Source organism: Salvelinus namaycush, chromosome 22 (assembly GCF_016432855.1).
Source record: "Salvelinus namaycush isolate Seneca chromosome 22, SaNama_1.0, whole genome shotgun sequence".
Lineage (NCBI taxonomy): Eukaryota > Metazoa > Chordata > Actinopteri > Salmoniformes > Salmonidae > Salvelinus > Salvelinus namaycush.
The window spans coordinates 7031980-7045197 of record NC_052328.1 but is presented as its reverse complement, the minus strand read 5'-3'; the positions used below and the strand labels follow the sequence as shown (position 1 = coordinate 7045197).

General features: G+C 42.9%; 1 protein-coding gene across 2 annotated transcripts in view; it reads right to left on the bottom strand.

Moving 5' to 3' along the window:
- LOC120017500 (protein O-GlcNAcase-like) overlaps window positions 1-13012 on the bottom strand; it is a 31691-nt gene extending 18679 nt beyond the window's left edge. The window contains exons 1-8 of one of the 2 annotated variants that reach the window (XM_038960289.1): window positions 12357-13012; window positions 11232-11283; window positions 10935-11032; window positions 8603-8733; window positions 1752-1923; window positions 1351-1449; window positions 933-1217; window positions 19-177 (exon numbers count right to left, since the gene is read on the bottom strand). In XM_038960289.1, coding sequence (XP_038816217.1) covers window positions 19-177; window positions 933-1217; window positions 1351-1449; window positions 1752-1923; window positions 8603-8733; window positions 10935-11032; window positions 11232-11283; window positions 12357-12528 — 1168 coding nt within the window. In that variant the 5' untranslated portion in view covers window positions 12529-13012. Of the gene's footprint in view, window positions 1-18; window positions 178-932; window positions 1218-1350; window positions 1450-1751; window positions 1924-8602; window positions 8734-10934; window positions 11033-11231; window positions 11284-12356 lie in introns of those variants that run through there. The other variant, XM_038960290.1, reaches the window with a different exon arrangement.
- Between the last annotated feature and the right edge of the window lie 206 nt (window positions 13013-13218).

Here is a 13218-nt window from a genome sequence, read left to right as displayed (position 1 = left end):
GTAGGTCACGGTGCTTACTGTTGTACTGGTGAGGCACTAAAAACTCCCCCAGCCACTCTGTGAGGGCCAGTTTCAGGGCCAGCTGAGGGCTGTACAACATGTCTGTCTCCAACTCCTCATCACTGCCCTCATTTTCCAGCTTGATCTGGATAGACACAGTACTGTCCTCTCCATCCGCTGAGAGAGGGAGGAAGGAAGGGAGAGAAGGGGAAGGAAGGACGGGGATAAATACAGATACCATAACAAGGTGTAATGTACAGGCCTGTTTGAATACTGCAAAAGTGCCTCCTTCCCTTCCTCTATTGGAGACATCACTCATGTGACTGGATGGAACTGAAAGCCATGTAATCTGAATGGACAGAATGCTGTGCTCTTTCGAGAACATATATTTTTGTGTCACTCTAAAACACCTACAGACATGAGACTTTGGGGGGCAGCCATTGTGTGTACCTCGCGTGACACTGTCAGTGACCCTACTCTACTCTATAAACACCAAAACAAGCATTCACTTGGCCTCCAAATAGACACGTGGATTAACAATGCATAACAGTGCTAAAGACCATACACCTTTAAGACAGGGGTGACTACAAGGGTTACTGCTGTCCTGCTACTCTTGGTTTCTCTGTGGAGCTTCATTAATCAATTATTGTCACTAATTGGCAATAACACACCAGTTCAGGACAACAATAAATACCAACACACACAGCAGTCCTTGAGGACTAAAGCTGTACAACCCTGCGTTAAGACATTTGCCTTTTAGGTTAAATCTGGCAGATTGCAGAACATAATGTCGCTGAACAAAATACACCTATTAAAGTGAATAAATAAATAAAGTCCATCCCAGTCAGACTAATTTCACTGTACCCGAAAGTGCCAGAACTGACAAATTAATTCAATTGTGGGATTAAAACGAAAGTCTAAATCAGACTTACTCATGGCGACATCCTTGCGCACTCCGTTCATGTTGGACTTGTACCAGGTGGCCAGGGTGTGGATGGCTACGAAGTTGGACTCGAACTCACAGTTGGGGTTGGTGAGAACCCCTTTTAGGCGGGGGATGAGCTCCGTGGAGCGCCCCTTGTACGGCCCCAGGAACAGACGCTTCTGGTCGTAGTCGTTGGCATGGATGTTGTCCCAGATTACCGGAGCTCTCTTCAGGATCTTAGAGACCTCCTCTATTGATTCCACTGTGATGTCTTTCGATACCACCTTAGGACCTGGAAACATAATTTCAGATATATCTAGGAGTCATAAAAGTTATTAAGTATGTTACAAGGTCTGTTAAGTGTTTAAGGTTGACAAGTGAGTGCCAAAACATGTGTAATTTGAATTTGTTCCGATCTACTGTACCTGTCCACAGCACTTCAATACCAGGCAGCAGCTTCTCTCCTACTGTGTGCAGGTAGGGGGACTGGGCAACATTGGGGTAGCAGAATGTTCCACAGTACTCTGGTTTAGTAAAACACAAAGAAAAACACACATAGAATCTATATCTTCCGTCAACTATGAATCCGGACCAAATTTCAGTTACATACATAAATACAGGGCACGTCGATACACAGATACAGGTTATCCAGGGTCGTGTTCAGTCGGCACGAAACCGAAGAAGCCATCCCGAAAAGGAGGGAAACCGGGAGATACTATATAAACTAAGAAATGCTTGTTTTTGTTTTCGATTGCAAAACATGTGTATGTATGTATGTATGTATGTATGTATGTATTGTATGTATGTATGTATGTATGTATGTTACCTGTGGGGCAGAAGAGAAAGGTCTCAGGCTCTCCCAGGTACTGAAAGATCTCATTGGTGATGGACACCTGGGCATGGGCGAAGGAGCTGAACACTTCCTTGTCGGCGGGGCACATGTTGTGGTCAATGTCGTCAAACAGTAAGGCAAATGACTTGCAGCCAAAGTGAGTCACCTGAGCGAGAGTATTAATTATGAGACGATGTGTTAAGACTCCAGTAAATGAGTAAGTGCAGACAGTCAAGGATGTAGAGGTCATAGAATTAGGAATTAGAATGGACATGAACCGTATGATGATATAATGGTCAGCCATTTTGGTTAAGGAGTGGGTCAATCATGGTTTGCCAGTTCAGTGATAAGATAGTGTAAAATAATGAATGTATTTGCACTGTATGTTTGTTAGCTAGCTAGCCAGTCAGTCCTACAGAAATAATTCCCCCAAAAATTCAAATTAACTGCCAATATGCTAACATTCCACTCAAACAAACCAAAAACTGGACAAAATCAGTTGATGATAGGACTTTTACAAGTTGTAAATTTGCAACAAGTACTGACATTGTATCATATAAAAAGCACTCACCGCTTTCCAAGAAAACACAAATGTAGACATTTATGATCGGTTTACATATTTTAGTGGCAATATATAGAGAAAATGTGCTATAAAACCTGTATTGATAATTATATATTACACCGCAGGCTGCTGTTTTACAGGCTCCTAACCAACTTTTCTATTTTGTTTCGTTTTTTCCACATTGTTTGTAACTTATTTTGTACATAAAGTTGCTGAGTCCTACGCGAAGGATATACTGCTTTCCGGAGACCAGGCCCAAAACCCAATCATTAGCGGGAAGAAAATGCGGAGATACAGAGGGAGAAGGTCGGGGTGCCTTGTTAGGATTCGTAGGCGAGTGAGTAAATCGCCATTACCTTCGGTTCTATTGGCCAACGTGCAATCACTGGAAAACAACCTCAATGATCTATAGTCGTGACTATCCTACAAACGGGACATTAAAAACTGTAAGATCTTATGTTTCACCGAGTCATGGCTGAACGACCACACAGATATTATAGAACTGGCTAGGTTTCACAAGGCCGCGGACCAGACGGATTACCAGGGAGTGTACTCAGAACATGCGCAGACCAACTGGCAAGTGCCTTCACTGATATTTTCAACTGCTCCCTGACCGAGTCTGTAAACCTAGATGTTTCAAGCAGACCACCATAGTCCCTGTGGCCAAGAATGCGAAGGTAACCTGCCAGAATGATTACCGCCCAGCAGCACTCACGTCGGTAGCCATGAAATGCTTGGGCTGGTCATGGCTCACATCAATACCATCATCCCAGAAACCCTAGACCCACTCCAATTCGCATACCGCCCCAACAGATCCACAGATGATGCAATCTCAATCACACTCCACACTCCCCTTTCTCACCTGGACAAAAATAAAACACCTATGTGAGAATGCTGTTCATTGACCACAGCTCAGCATTCAACACCATAGCACCCACAAAGCTCATCACTAAGCTAAGGACCCTGGGACTAAACACCTCCCTCTGCAACTGGATCCTGGACTTCCTGACGGGCCGCCCCCAGGTGGTAAGGGTAGGCAACAACACATCTGCCACGCTAATCCTCAAAACCGGGGCCCCTCAGGGGTGCGTGCTTAGTCCCCTCCTGCACTCCCTGCTCACCCACAACTCCGTGGCTAAGCACGACTCCAACACCATCATTAAGTTTGCTGACGACAACAGTGGTAGGCCTGATCACCGACAACTATGAGACAGCCTATAGGAAGGAGGTCAGAGACCTGACAGTGTGGTGCCAGGACAACAACCTCTCCCTCAATGCGAGCAAGACAAAGGAGATGATCGTGGACTACAGGAAAAGGAGGGTCGAACTGACTCCCAATAACATCGACGGGGCTGTAGGAGTGGGTCGAGAGATAAGTTCCTTGGTGTCCACATCCCCAACAAACTATCATGGTCCAAACACACCAAGACAGTCGTGAAGAGGGCACGACAACAGCTTTTCCCCCTCAGGAGACTGAAAAGATTTGGCATGGGTCCCCAGATCCTCAAAAAGTTATACAGCTGCACCATCAAGAGCATCCCGACCGGTTGCATCACCGCCTGGTATGGCAACTGCTTGGCATCCGACAGTAAGGCACTACAGAGGGTAGCGCGTACGGCCATACATCACTGGGGCCACGCTTCCTGCCATCCAGGACATATATAGCTATAAGACTGCTGAACAATTAATCAAACGGCCACCCGGACTATTTATATTGGACCCCCCCCTTTGCTTTTACACTGCTACTACTCTCTGTTTATTATCTGTGCATATGCATTTATTATCTATGCATAGCATCTATGTGAACTGATTGCTCCCCATCTATCTTCAGAGCTCGTGCTGCTAGGCGACCTAAACTGGAACATGCTTAACACCCCAGCCATCCTACAATCTAAGCTTGATGCCCTCAATCTCACACAAATGATCAATGAACCTACCAGGTACCACCCCAAAGCCGTAAACACGGGCACCCTCATAGATATCATCCTAACCAACTTGCCCTCTAAATACACCTCTGCTGTTTTCAACCAAGATCTCAGCGATCACTACCTCATTGCCTGCATCTGTAATGGGTCAGCAGTCAAACGACCTCCACTCATCACTGTCAAACGCTCCCTGAAACACTTCAGCGAGCAGGCCTTTCTAATCGACCTGGCCGGGGTATCCTGGAAGGATATTGATCTCATCCCATCAGTAGAGGATGCCTGGTTATTTTTATTTTTTAAATGCCTTCCTCACCATCTTAAATAATAAGCATGCCCCATTCAAGACATTTAGAACCAGAAACAGATATATCCCTTGGTTCTCTCCAGACCTGACTGCCCTTAACCAACACAAAAACATCCTATGGCGTTCTGCATTAGCATCGAACAGCCCCCGTGATATGCAACTTTTCAGGGAAGCTAGAAACCAATATACACAGGCAGTTAGAAAAGACAACGCTAGCTTTTTCAAGCAGAAATTTGCTTCCTGCAACACAAACTCAAAAAAGTTCTGGGGCACTGTAAAGTCCATGGAGAATAAGAACACCTCCTCCCAGCTGCCCACTGCACTGAGGATAGGAAACACTGTCACCACCGATAAATCCACTATAATTGAGAATTTCAATAAACATTTTTCTACGGCTGGCCATGCTTTCCACCTGGCTACCCCTAACCCGGTCAACAGCACTGCAGCTGATGTTCTGAAAGAGCTGCAAAATCTGGACCCCTACAAATCAGCTGGGCTAGACAATCTGGACCCTTTCTTTCTAAAATTATCTGCCGAAATTGTTGCAACCCCTATTACTAGCCTGTTCAACCTCTCTTTCGTGTCGTCTGAGATTCCCAAAGATTGGAAAGCAGCTGCGGTCATCCCCCTCTTCAAAAGGGGGGGAAACTCTTGACCCAAACTGCTATAGACCTCTATCTATCCTACCCTGCCTTTCTAAGGTCTTTGAAAGACAAGTCAACAAACAGATTACCGACCATTTCGAATCCCACCATACCTTCTCCGCTATGCAATCTGGTTTCAGAGCTGGTCATGGGTGCACCTCAGCCACGCTCAGAAACAATACTGTGCAGCCGTATTCATTGACCTGGCCAAGGCTTTCGACTCTGTCAATCACCACATCCTCATCGGCAGACTCGATAGCCTTGGTTTCTCAAATGATTGCCTCGCCTGGTTCACCAACTACTTCTCTGATAGAGTTCAGTGTGTCAAATCGGAGGGCCTGTTGTCCGGGCCTCTGACAGTCTCTATGGGGGTGCCACAGGGTTCAATTCTTGGACCGACTCTCTTCTCTGTATACATCAATGATCTTGCTGCTGGTGAGTCTCTGATCCACCTCTACGCAGACGACACCATTCTGTATACTTCTGGCCCTTCTTTGGACACTGTGCTAACTAACCTCCAGACGAGCTTTAACCTCTTGAGAGTATAGGGGGTGCTGTTTCGACTTTGTGAAAATTGATCTCCAAATTAAACTGCCTCGTACTCAATTCTTGCTCGTACAATATGCATATTATTATTACTATTGGATAGAAAACACTCTCTAGTTTCTAAAACCGTTTGAATTATGTCTCTGAGTGAAACAGAACTCATTCTGCAGCACTTTTCCTGCCAGGGAGTGAGATTTCAGAAATCTCGGCCTCTGTTCCCAGGTCAGTTTATAAGTCCCTGTGAACGCTGTGGGGCTACAAACACTGCCTACGCCTTCCTCTAGATGTCAGTAAGTGGTGACAATTTGAATGGAGTCGATTGCGCAATCTGGGACCTTATATTAGACCCTGGAGCGGAAGTACCTTTCTTTTCAGCCTTGCGCTCGACGCAGAATGGACGTCGGACTGGCCTCCTTCCAAGCTTTGGTTTAGCCAGTTCTATACCCCCGGTCATGTTTTTATTCGTTATAGGTGTTAAAGACATCATAAGGTAGTTAATTTAAACCGATTTATAGCAATTTATATCAGTTTATTGCGATTTTCTGGCATTTCTTTGTGACGCACTTTCAAGAGTTGGACACTTTTCCGGTACATGCCGAACGTTAGTGGCCATTTCGACAGGACAAGAGGACATCTTTCGACCAAAAGACGATTGTTCTGGACAAAGGACACCTTTCCCAAGATTCTGATGCGAGTTCATCTAAAAGTAAGAACTATTTATGCTGATAAATCGTTGTTCTGTTGAAAAATGTTAAATGCATAAGCGGCCATTAATTTTTGGGTAGCTTCGCTTTAGCGCACCCTGTATTGCGCAGTAAGGTTAATTTTAAAAATGTAATTCAGCGATTGCATTAAGAACTAATTTGTCTTTCAATTGCTGTCCAACCTGTATTTTTTTAGTCAAGTTTATGAATAGTTTTCGATAAAAATAGGTGTCTTTCCAAGATGGCGCCGGACAGATTGCTTGAGTAGTTGGACACTATTTTCATTTTATAAGTACGATTTGTGCCGCTAAATATGCACATTTTCGAACAAACTCTATATGGATTGTGTAATATGATGTTACAGGACTGTCATCTGAAGAATTCTGAGAAGGTTAGTGAAAAAATTTATATATTTTGGTGGTGATAACGTTATCGCTCTTTTTGCCTTGAATCAATGCTGGGGTGATGTTAGCTCATGTGGTATGCTAATATAACGATATATTGTGTTTTCGCTGTAAAACACTTAGAAAATCTGAAATATTGTCTGGAATCACAAGATCTGTGTCTTTCAATTGCTGTACGCTGTGTATTTTTAAGAAATGTTTTATGATGAGTAATTAGGTATTTGACGTTGGTGTCTAAATATTATGGCTGCTTTCGGTGCAATTTCTGATTGTAGCTGAAATGTAAACTATGATTTATACCTGAAATATGCAAATTTTTCTAACAAAACATATGCTATACAATAAATATGTTATCAGACTGTCATCTGATGAAGTTTTTTCTTGGTTAGTGGCTATTTATATCTTTATTTGGTCGAATTGGTGATAGCTACTGATGGAGTGAAAAAATGGTGGAGTAAGAAAAATTGTGTCTTTTGCTAACGTGGTTAGCTAATAGATTTACATATTGTGTCTTCCCTGTAAAACATTTTAAAAATCAGAAATGGTGGCTAGATTCACAAGAAGTGTATCTTTCATCTGGTGTCTTGGACTTGTGATTTAATGATATTTAGATGCTAGTATTTACTTGTGACGCTATGCTAGGCTATGCTAGTCAGCTTTTTTACTGGTGGGGGTGCTCCCGGATCCGGGTTTGGGAGGAACTAGAAGTTAATGCCATACAACTCTCCTTCCGTGGCCTCCAATTGCTCTTAAATACAAGTAAAACTAAATGCATGCTCTTCAACCGATCGCTGCCTGCAACTGTCCGCCCGTCCAACATCACTACTCTGGACGGTTCTGACTTAGAATATGTGGACAACTACAAATACCTAGGTGTCCTAGACTGTAAACTCTCCTTCCAGACTCACATCAAACATCTCCAATCCAAAGTTACATCTAGAATTGGCTTCCTATTTCGCAACAAAGCACCCGTCACTCATGCTGCCAAACATACCCTTGTAAAACTGACCATCCTACCGATCCTCGACTTCAGCGATGTCATTTACAAAATAGCCTCCAATACCCTACTCAATAAATTGGATGCAGTCTATCACAGTGCCATCCGTTTGTCCCCAAAGCCCCATATACTACCCACCACTGCGACCTGTACGCTCTCGTTGGCTGGCCCTCGCTTCATAATCGTCGCCAAACCCACTGGCTCCAGGTCATCTACAAGACCCTGCTAGGTAAAGTCCCCCCTTATCTCAGCTCGCTGGTTCTTGAACTGCATTGTTGGTTAGGAACTTGTTAGTAGGCATTTCACGGTAAGGTCTACACCTGTTGTATTCGGCACATGTGACAAATAAAAGTACGACAATATTTTAGGTTGACCATAATTATATGACACAATTTCTGAAATATCACGCCTTACTTCTATTTTCCTGCATATGTAAAATCATGATTATGCCTCTACAGCCCTTCATTCCAATTTAAACTGGTTAGAATTTCTCCCTGACCAATATGGCTGGAATTGTCATCCCTTTCTGGAACTTGGAAGGTTTATAACATAGTCTACCATATTCAATTACTAGAGGGGCTACGTGCTCAGTCAAGGATGTAAGACTATAGGCCTATGTGCTTGACCGTGATGAAAGATGATCGTCATTAGCAAGACAGTTCTCCTCCAACCCAATCCTAACATCTCAATCAGCACATTAGCAGTGGTTTTAGTGCATTGTCTGAAAGGGAAGGAGGGGTAAAAAAAAGTTTGTGTTACCTGGTCGAGTTTCCTTTTGAGTGTGGACACTTCTTTCTGGTTGGAGAAGGTGATGTCGAGGCCCGGGGAGATGGCATAGATGAACTCAATCCCATACTCCTTTGCAGCACTGATCAGGGTAATCAGCTGTTCTATGAGAGAGAGATGCATTAGTTGTTATAGATACTATTTCACAACAATGTCTTTTTTTATTTTACTATTCAATGTGCCACTCACTCACACACACTTTGTATTGATGTGAAATATGTGAGACAGTTTGTTTATATATATATATATTTAAAATATGTTATGAATTGCTGAAGGGATGCTCAGACCTAGAAATGTAAAACTGAAATGCTCTGAGAATGTTCAAGGAGGCAACTTAATTCCCTTTTTAAAAATTAAAGGGAAAATTGCAGAATTAGGTTACTGTTAAAAACATTCTGATTTGTTTCATCCAACTAAAAGTCCCAAAATGACATAACATTACATTTGTATTTTGGGAGAAATATTTACTCTGAATTTGACCGAAGTCGTGATGGAAAGCGTTCGGAAAAGTGACGTCAAGAGAAGAACACACGAGTGAATATCAGCAGGAGTGAAGCCATTGTCCACATAAGACAGTGAAGACCAACATCATACCTAGTCCTCCAGTTGTTGTAGAAAAATATATTTTGGCACTATGAATAAAGCCAACTTATCATCTGATCATATCCTGTGTTTTTCTTAATTCCGTATCAGCAAAAAAATCTAATTATATATAATGATAAATATACACATATATACACACACACACACACACACACAATACAAGTCAAAAGTTGACACGCCAACTCATTCAAGGGTTTTTCTTAATTTTTTACTATTTTCTACATTCTACTATGAAATAACACATATGGAATCCTGTAGTAACCAAAAAAGTGTTAAACAACACTTAGGATCATTGTCCTGCTGGAAGGTGAACCTCCATCCCAGTCTCAAATCTCTGGAAGACTGAAACAGGTTTCCCTCAAGAATTTCCCTGTATTTAGCTCCATCCATCATTCCTTCAATTCTGACCAGTTTCCCAGTCCCTGCCGATGAAAAACATCCGCACAGCATGATGCTGCCACCACCATGCTTCACTGTGGGGATGTTGTTCTCGGGGTGATGAGAGGTGTTGGGTTTGCGCCAGACATAGCGTTTTCCTTGATGGCCAAAAAGCCCAATTTTAGTCTCATCTGACCAGAGTACCTTCTTCCATATGTTTGGGGAGTCTCCCACATGCCTTTTGGCGAACACCAAACATGTTCGCTTATTCTTTTCTTTAAGCAATGGCTTTTTTCTGGCCACTCTTCCGTGAACCCCATTTCAGTGGAGTGTACGGTTTAAAGTGGTCCTATGGACAGATACTGCAATCTCCACTGTGGAGCTTTGCAGCTCCTTCAGGGTTTTCTTTGGTCTCTTTGCTGCCGGTCTGATTAACGCCCTCCTTGCCTGGTCAGTGAGTTTTGGTGGGCGGCCCTCTCTTGGCATCCGCCAAACCCAGATTAGCCCATCGGACTGCCAAATGGTGAAGCGTGATTCATCAATCCAGAGAACGTGTTTCCACTGCTCCATAGTCCAATGGCGGCGAGCTTTACACCCCTCCAGCCTACGCTTAGCATTGCGCTTGGTGATCTTAGGCTTGTGTGCGGCTGCTCGGCCATGAAAACCCATTTCATGAAACTCCCGAACAGTTCTTGTGCTGATGTTGCTTCCAGAGGCAGCTTGGAACGCGGTAGTGTGTGTTGCAACCAAGGACAGACAATTTTTACATCCTAAGCACTTTTGCACTTGGCGGTCCCTTTCTTGTGTGGCCTACCATTTTGCGGCCGAGCCTTAGACGTTTCCACTTCAGAATAACAGCACTTACAGTTGACCGGGGCAGCTTTAGCAGGGCAGAAATTTGACAAACTGACTTGTTAGAAAGGTGGCATCCTATGACGGTGCCACATTGAAAGTCACTGAGCTCTTCAGTAAGGCCATTCTACTGCTAATGTTTGTCAATGGAGATTGCATGGCCGTGCGCTCGATTTTGTGGCTTAAAAAAAAGATGAACTTGAAATAAACAATGAGATGAATCCGATTGGTATTTGACCATTAATCTCTACAAAGCGTGTAGTATTCTGTTGGAATTGTTGTTGTAGCTAGCTTATTCCACCCCAAAACCCCACGCAAGATCCCTTTAATGCTGATGCATTTCAGAGTAAGCTCATTCATCAGAAAATAAATCTATCACAACAAGCACAAACAGCAACACCTGTGCACTTTTATATGTAGGTATATGTGACAGGAATCATTTCAACCCATGGCCATGATGAGACAAGCTCACCTGCTTCTTCTACTGAGTACATCTCTCTCCAGAACATCCTGTGCTTGTAGTCATCTTTAGGAGCGTAGAGGTATGTGTTCAAGCCCCATTTCTGCTGTCTGGGGAACCCAACACATATTGTGATTAACACAGGCTTTGTGTTACACGTTTTGCTTTGTTTATCACAGAACATATTGACAACGTTCATTGAACACATTTCCAATGACATTGAAAATTACTGTACATTCACTGATTCCATTATGATAGAGCACTAGTCAACACCATACGCCAGCCTGCTGTACACAACCATTACATTACCTCCTGAACAGCTCTTTCCTTTGTTCCATTGTCCATGGCCGGCCGTAGAAGCCTGTTGAAAAAAAAAAGTCAAACAGTCAGTTTTAACACACATAGCAAACATTTCAGGTCTGCAGACATCCACCCCCATCTATTACCCTGGCTTTGTAGGTTCAGCTGCCACGCGTTTGCCATGAAGACAGTGCCGCTGGTCCTTTTGGCGGTAGGAATGTGAGACAATATATCCACAGGAAAGTATTATAACATCAACTTTTCAAAGCGCTGGTAATGCATTCACCTGAAGCATGCGCAGAACCATGTAAACACGTGCACGAGCTCAGCAAGTATTTGTATCTAGTGCACATGATTCAGGTGATAGAAATCTGAAGTAACTACCGGCGCTTTGAAAAGTTTACAATTATATACTCAACAAAAACATAAATGCAACATGTAAAGTGTTGGCCCCATGTTTTATGTGCTGAAATAAAAGATCCCTGAAATGTTCTATATGCACAAAAAATGTGTCTCAAATTACGTGAACAAATGTGTTTACATCCCTGTAAGTGAGCATTTATCCTTTGCCAAGATAATCCATCAACCAGACAGGTGTGGCGTATGAAGAAGCTGATTAAACAACATGATTACTACACAGGTGGGGACAACAAAAGGCCACTCTAAAGTGTGCTGTTTTGTCACAACACAATGCCACAGACGTCTCAAGTTTTATGGGAGTGTGCCATTGACATGCTTGTGAGGAGTCTTTCCTGATTCAAACGCTCATTTCTGCCCCACATAGAATTCAATGAGGGTTACCAGGCAAGGGTGCTAATGTTACATCAAGCTTTTTCAGAATCCATTTAACTATGCTGATCGGATTAAACATAACGACATCCATAATTCCTACAGATGGGTCATCGAACTTGAACAATTGTTAATAGTACAATACAGAGTTAATGACACGTCCTGAATAATCACAATTATTCTCTAAAACGTATCAAGCTCAGCTGTAAAAGTAATGGTTAGCTGGCTAGCAAATGAGTATGCCACTCATTTGACTAGTCTGCAAATCCTGTATGCATCAAAAACAAAGACAGTAACTATAACAAAACAACGTAATTTATCAATAACGTTATATGTTCTGCTCACCCTCCACGACTCCACTGATGAATTTCCTGCGGCCCGACAGCTCCACCTCTATGTTTATCGGTTCTTCCACGAGGCCAGATGCTTCGGAACCAGCCTTAGATGGCCCCGAACATGGGCTCGCTTCAGTCTCCGCTTGAGACGTATCCACCACCGGTGTGTCTTTCTGAACCATTTCTACAGACGGTCTGTTCTCGTAGCTAGCACCAGACAGGGTTGAGAGGAAAAAAAAATTGAACAAGAGGGGAATCTGATCTGAAACTCCGGTGATAGCGAGGAATTGGAGGATATGCTCACAGGCCGCAGAACACAACAAATATTGTTCGACTTGTCCGTCCAAATTAGATTCACGCAAACAAGTTTCTAGTAAAACGAAAAGACAGCTAGATGTTAGCTAGCTTCAGTTACCAATCTGTCAAAATATGAATAGGTAACGTTAGCTTGCTCGTTGGCTAACGTTGCTAGCAATGCTGCCTTCCGCTGTGCAAAAATACTTAATTTAGAATAATATTATGTCATATTGCATATTTGTTGACATACTTGTGCGCAACAAAAAAAATACATTTACGATTAATAAAGTATATATTTGTTCCTGTGAATATCTCTACTAGTATTTTAGATTAGCCCTAGTTTCCGCAGATTCTTCCTGTTTACACCGACTGCGCATGTTCAGGAGACTGGATCAAACTAGTCGCCACCAGACATTAGTGGCAAAAACACTATTCGCCTTGATCAAAGTTTATCCAGAACTCAGATTGGAAGGCGTGGGCTTACTTGAGAGATATTGTTGTAATAAATATATAAGACAAATTCTTCATTCACAAAACCAACTTACACCGAGAGGAAAGTTTTTCTGGAACATGCT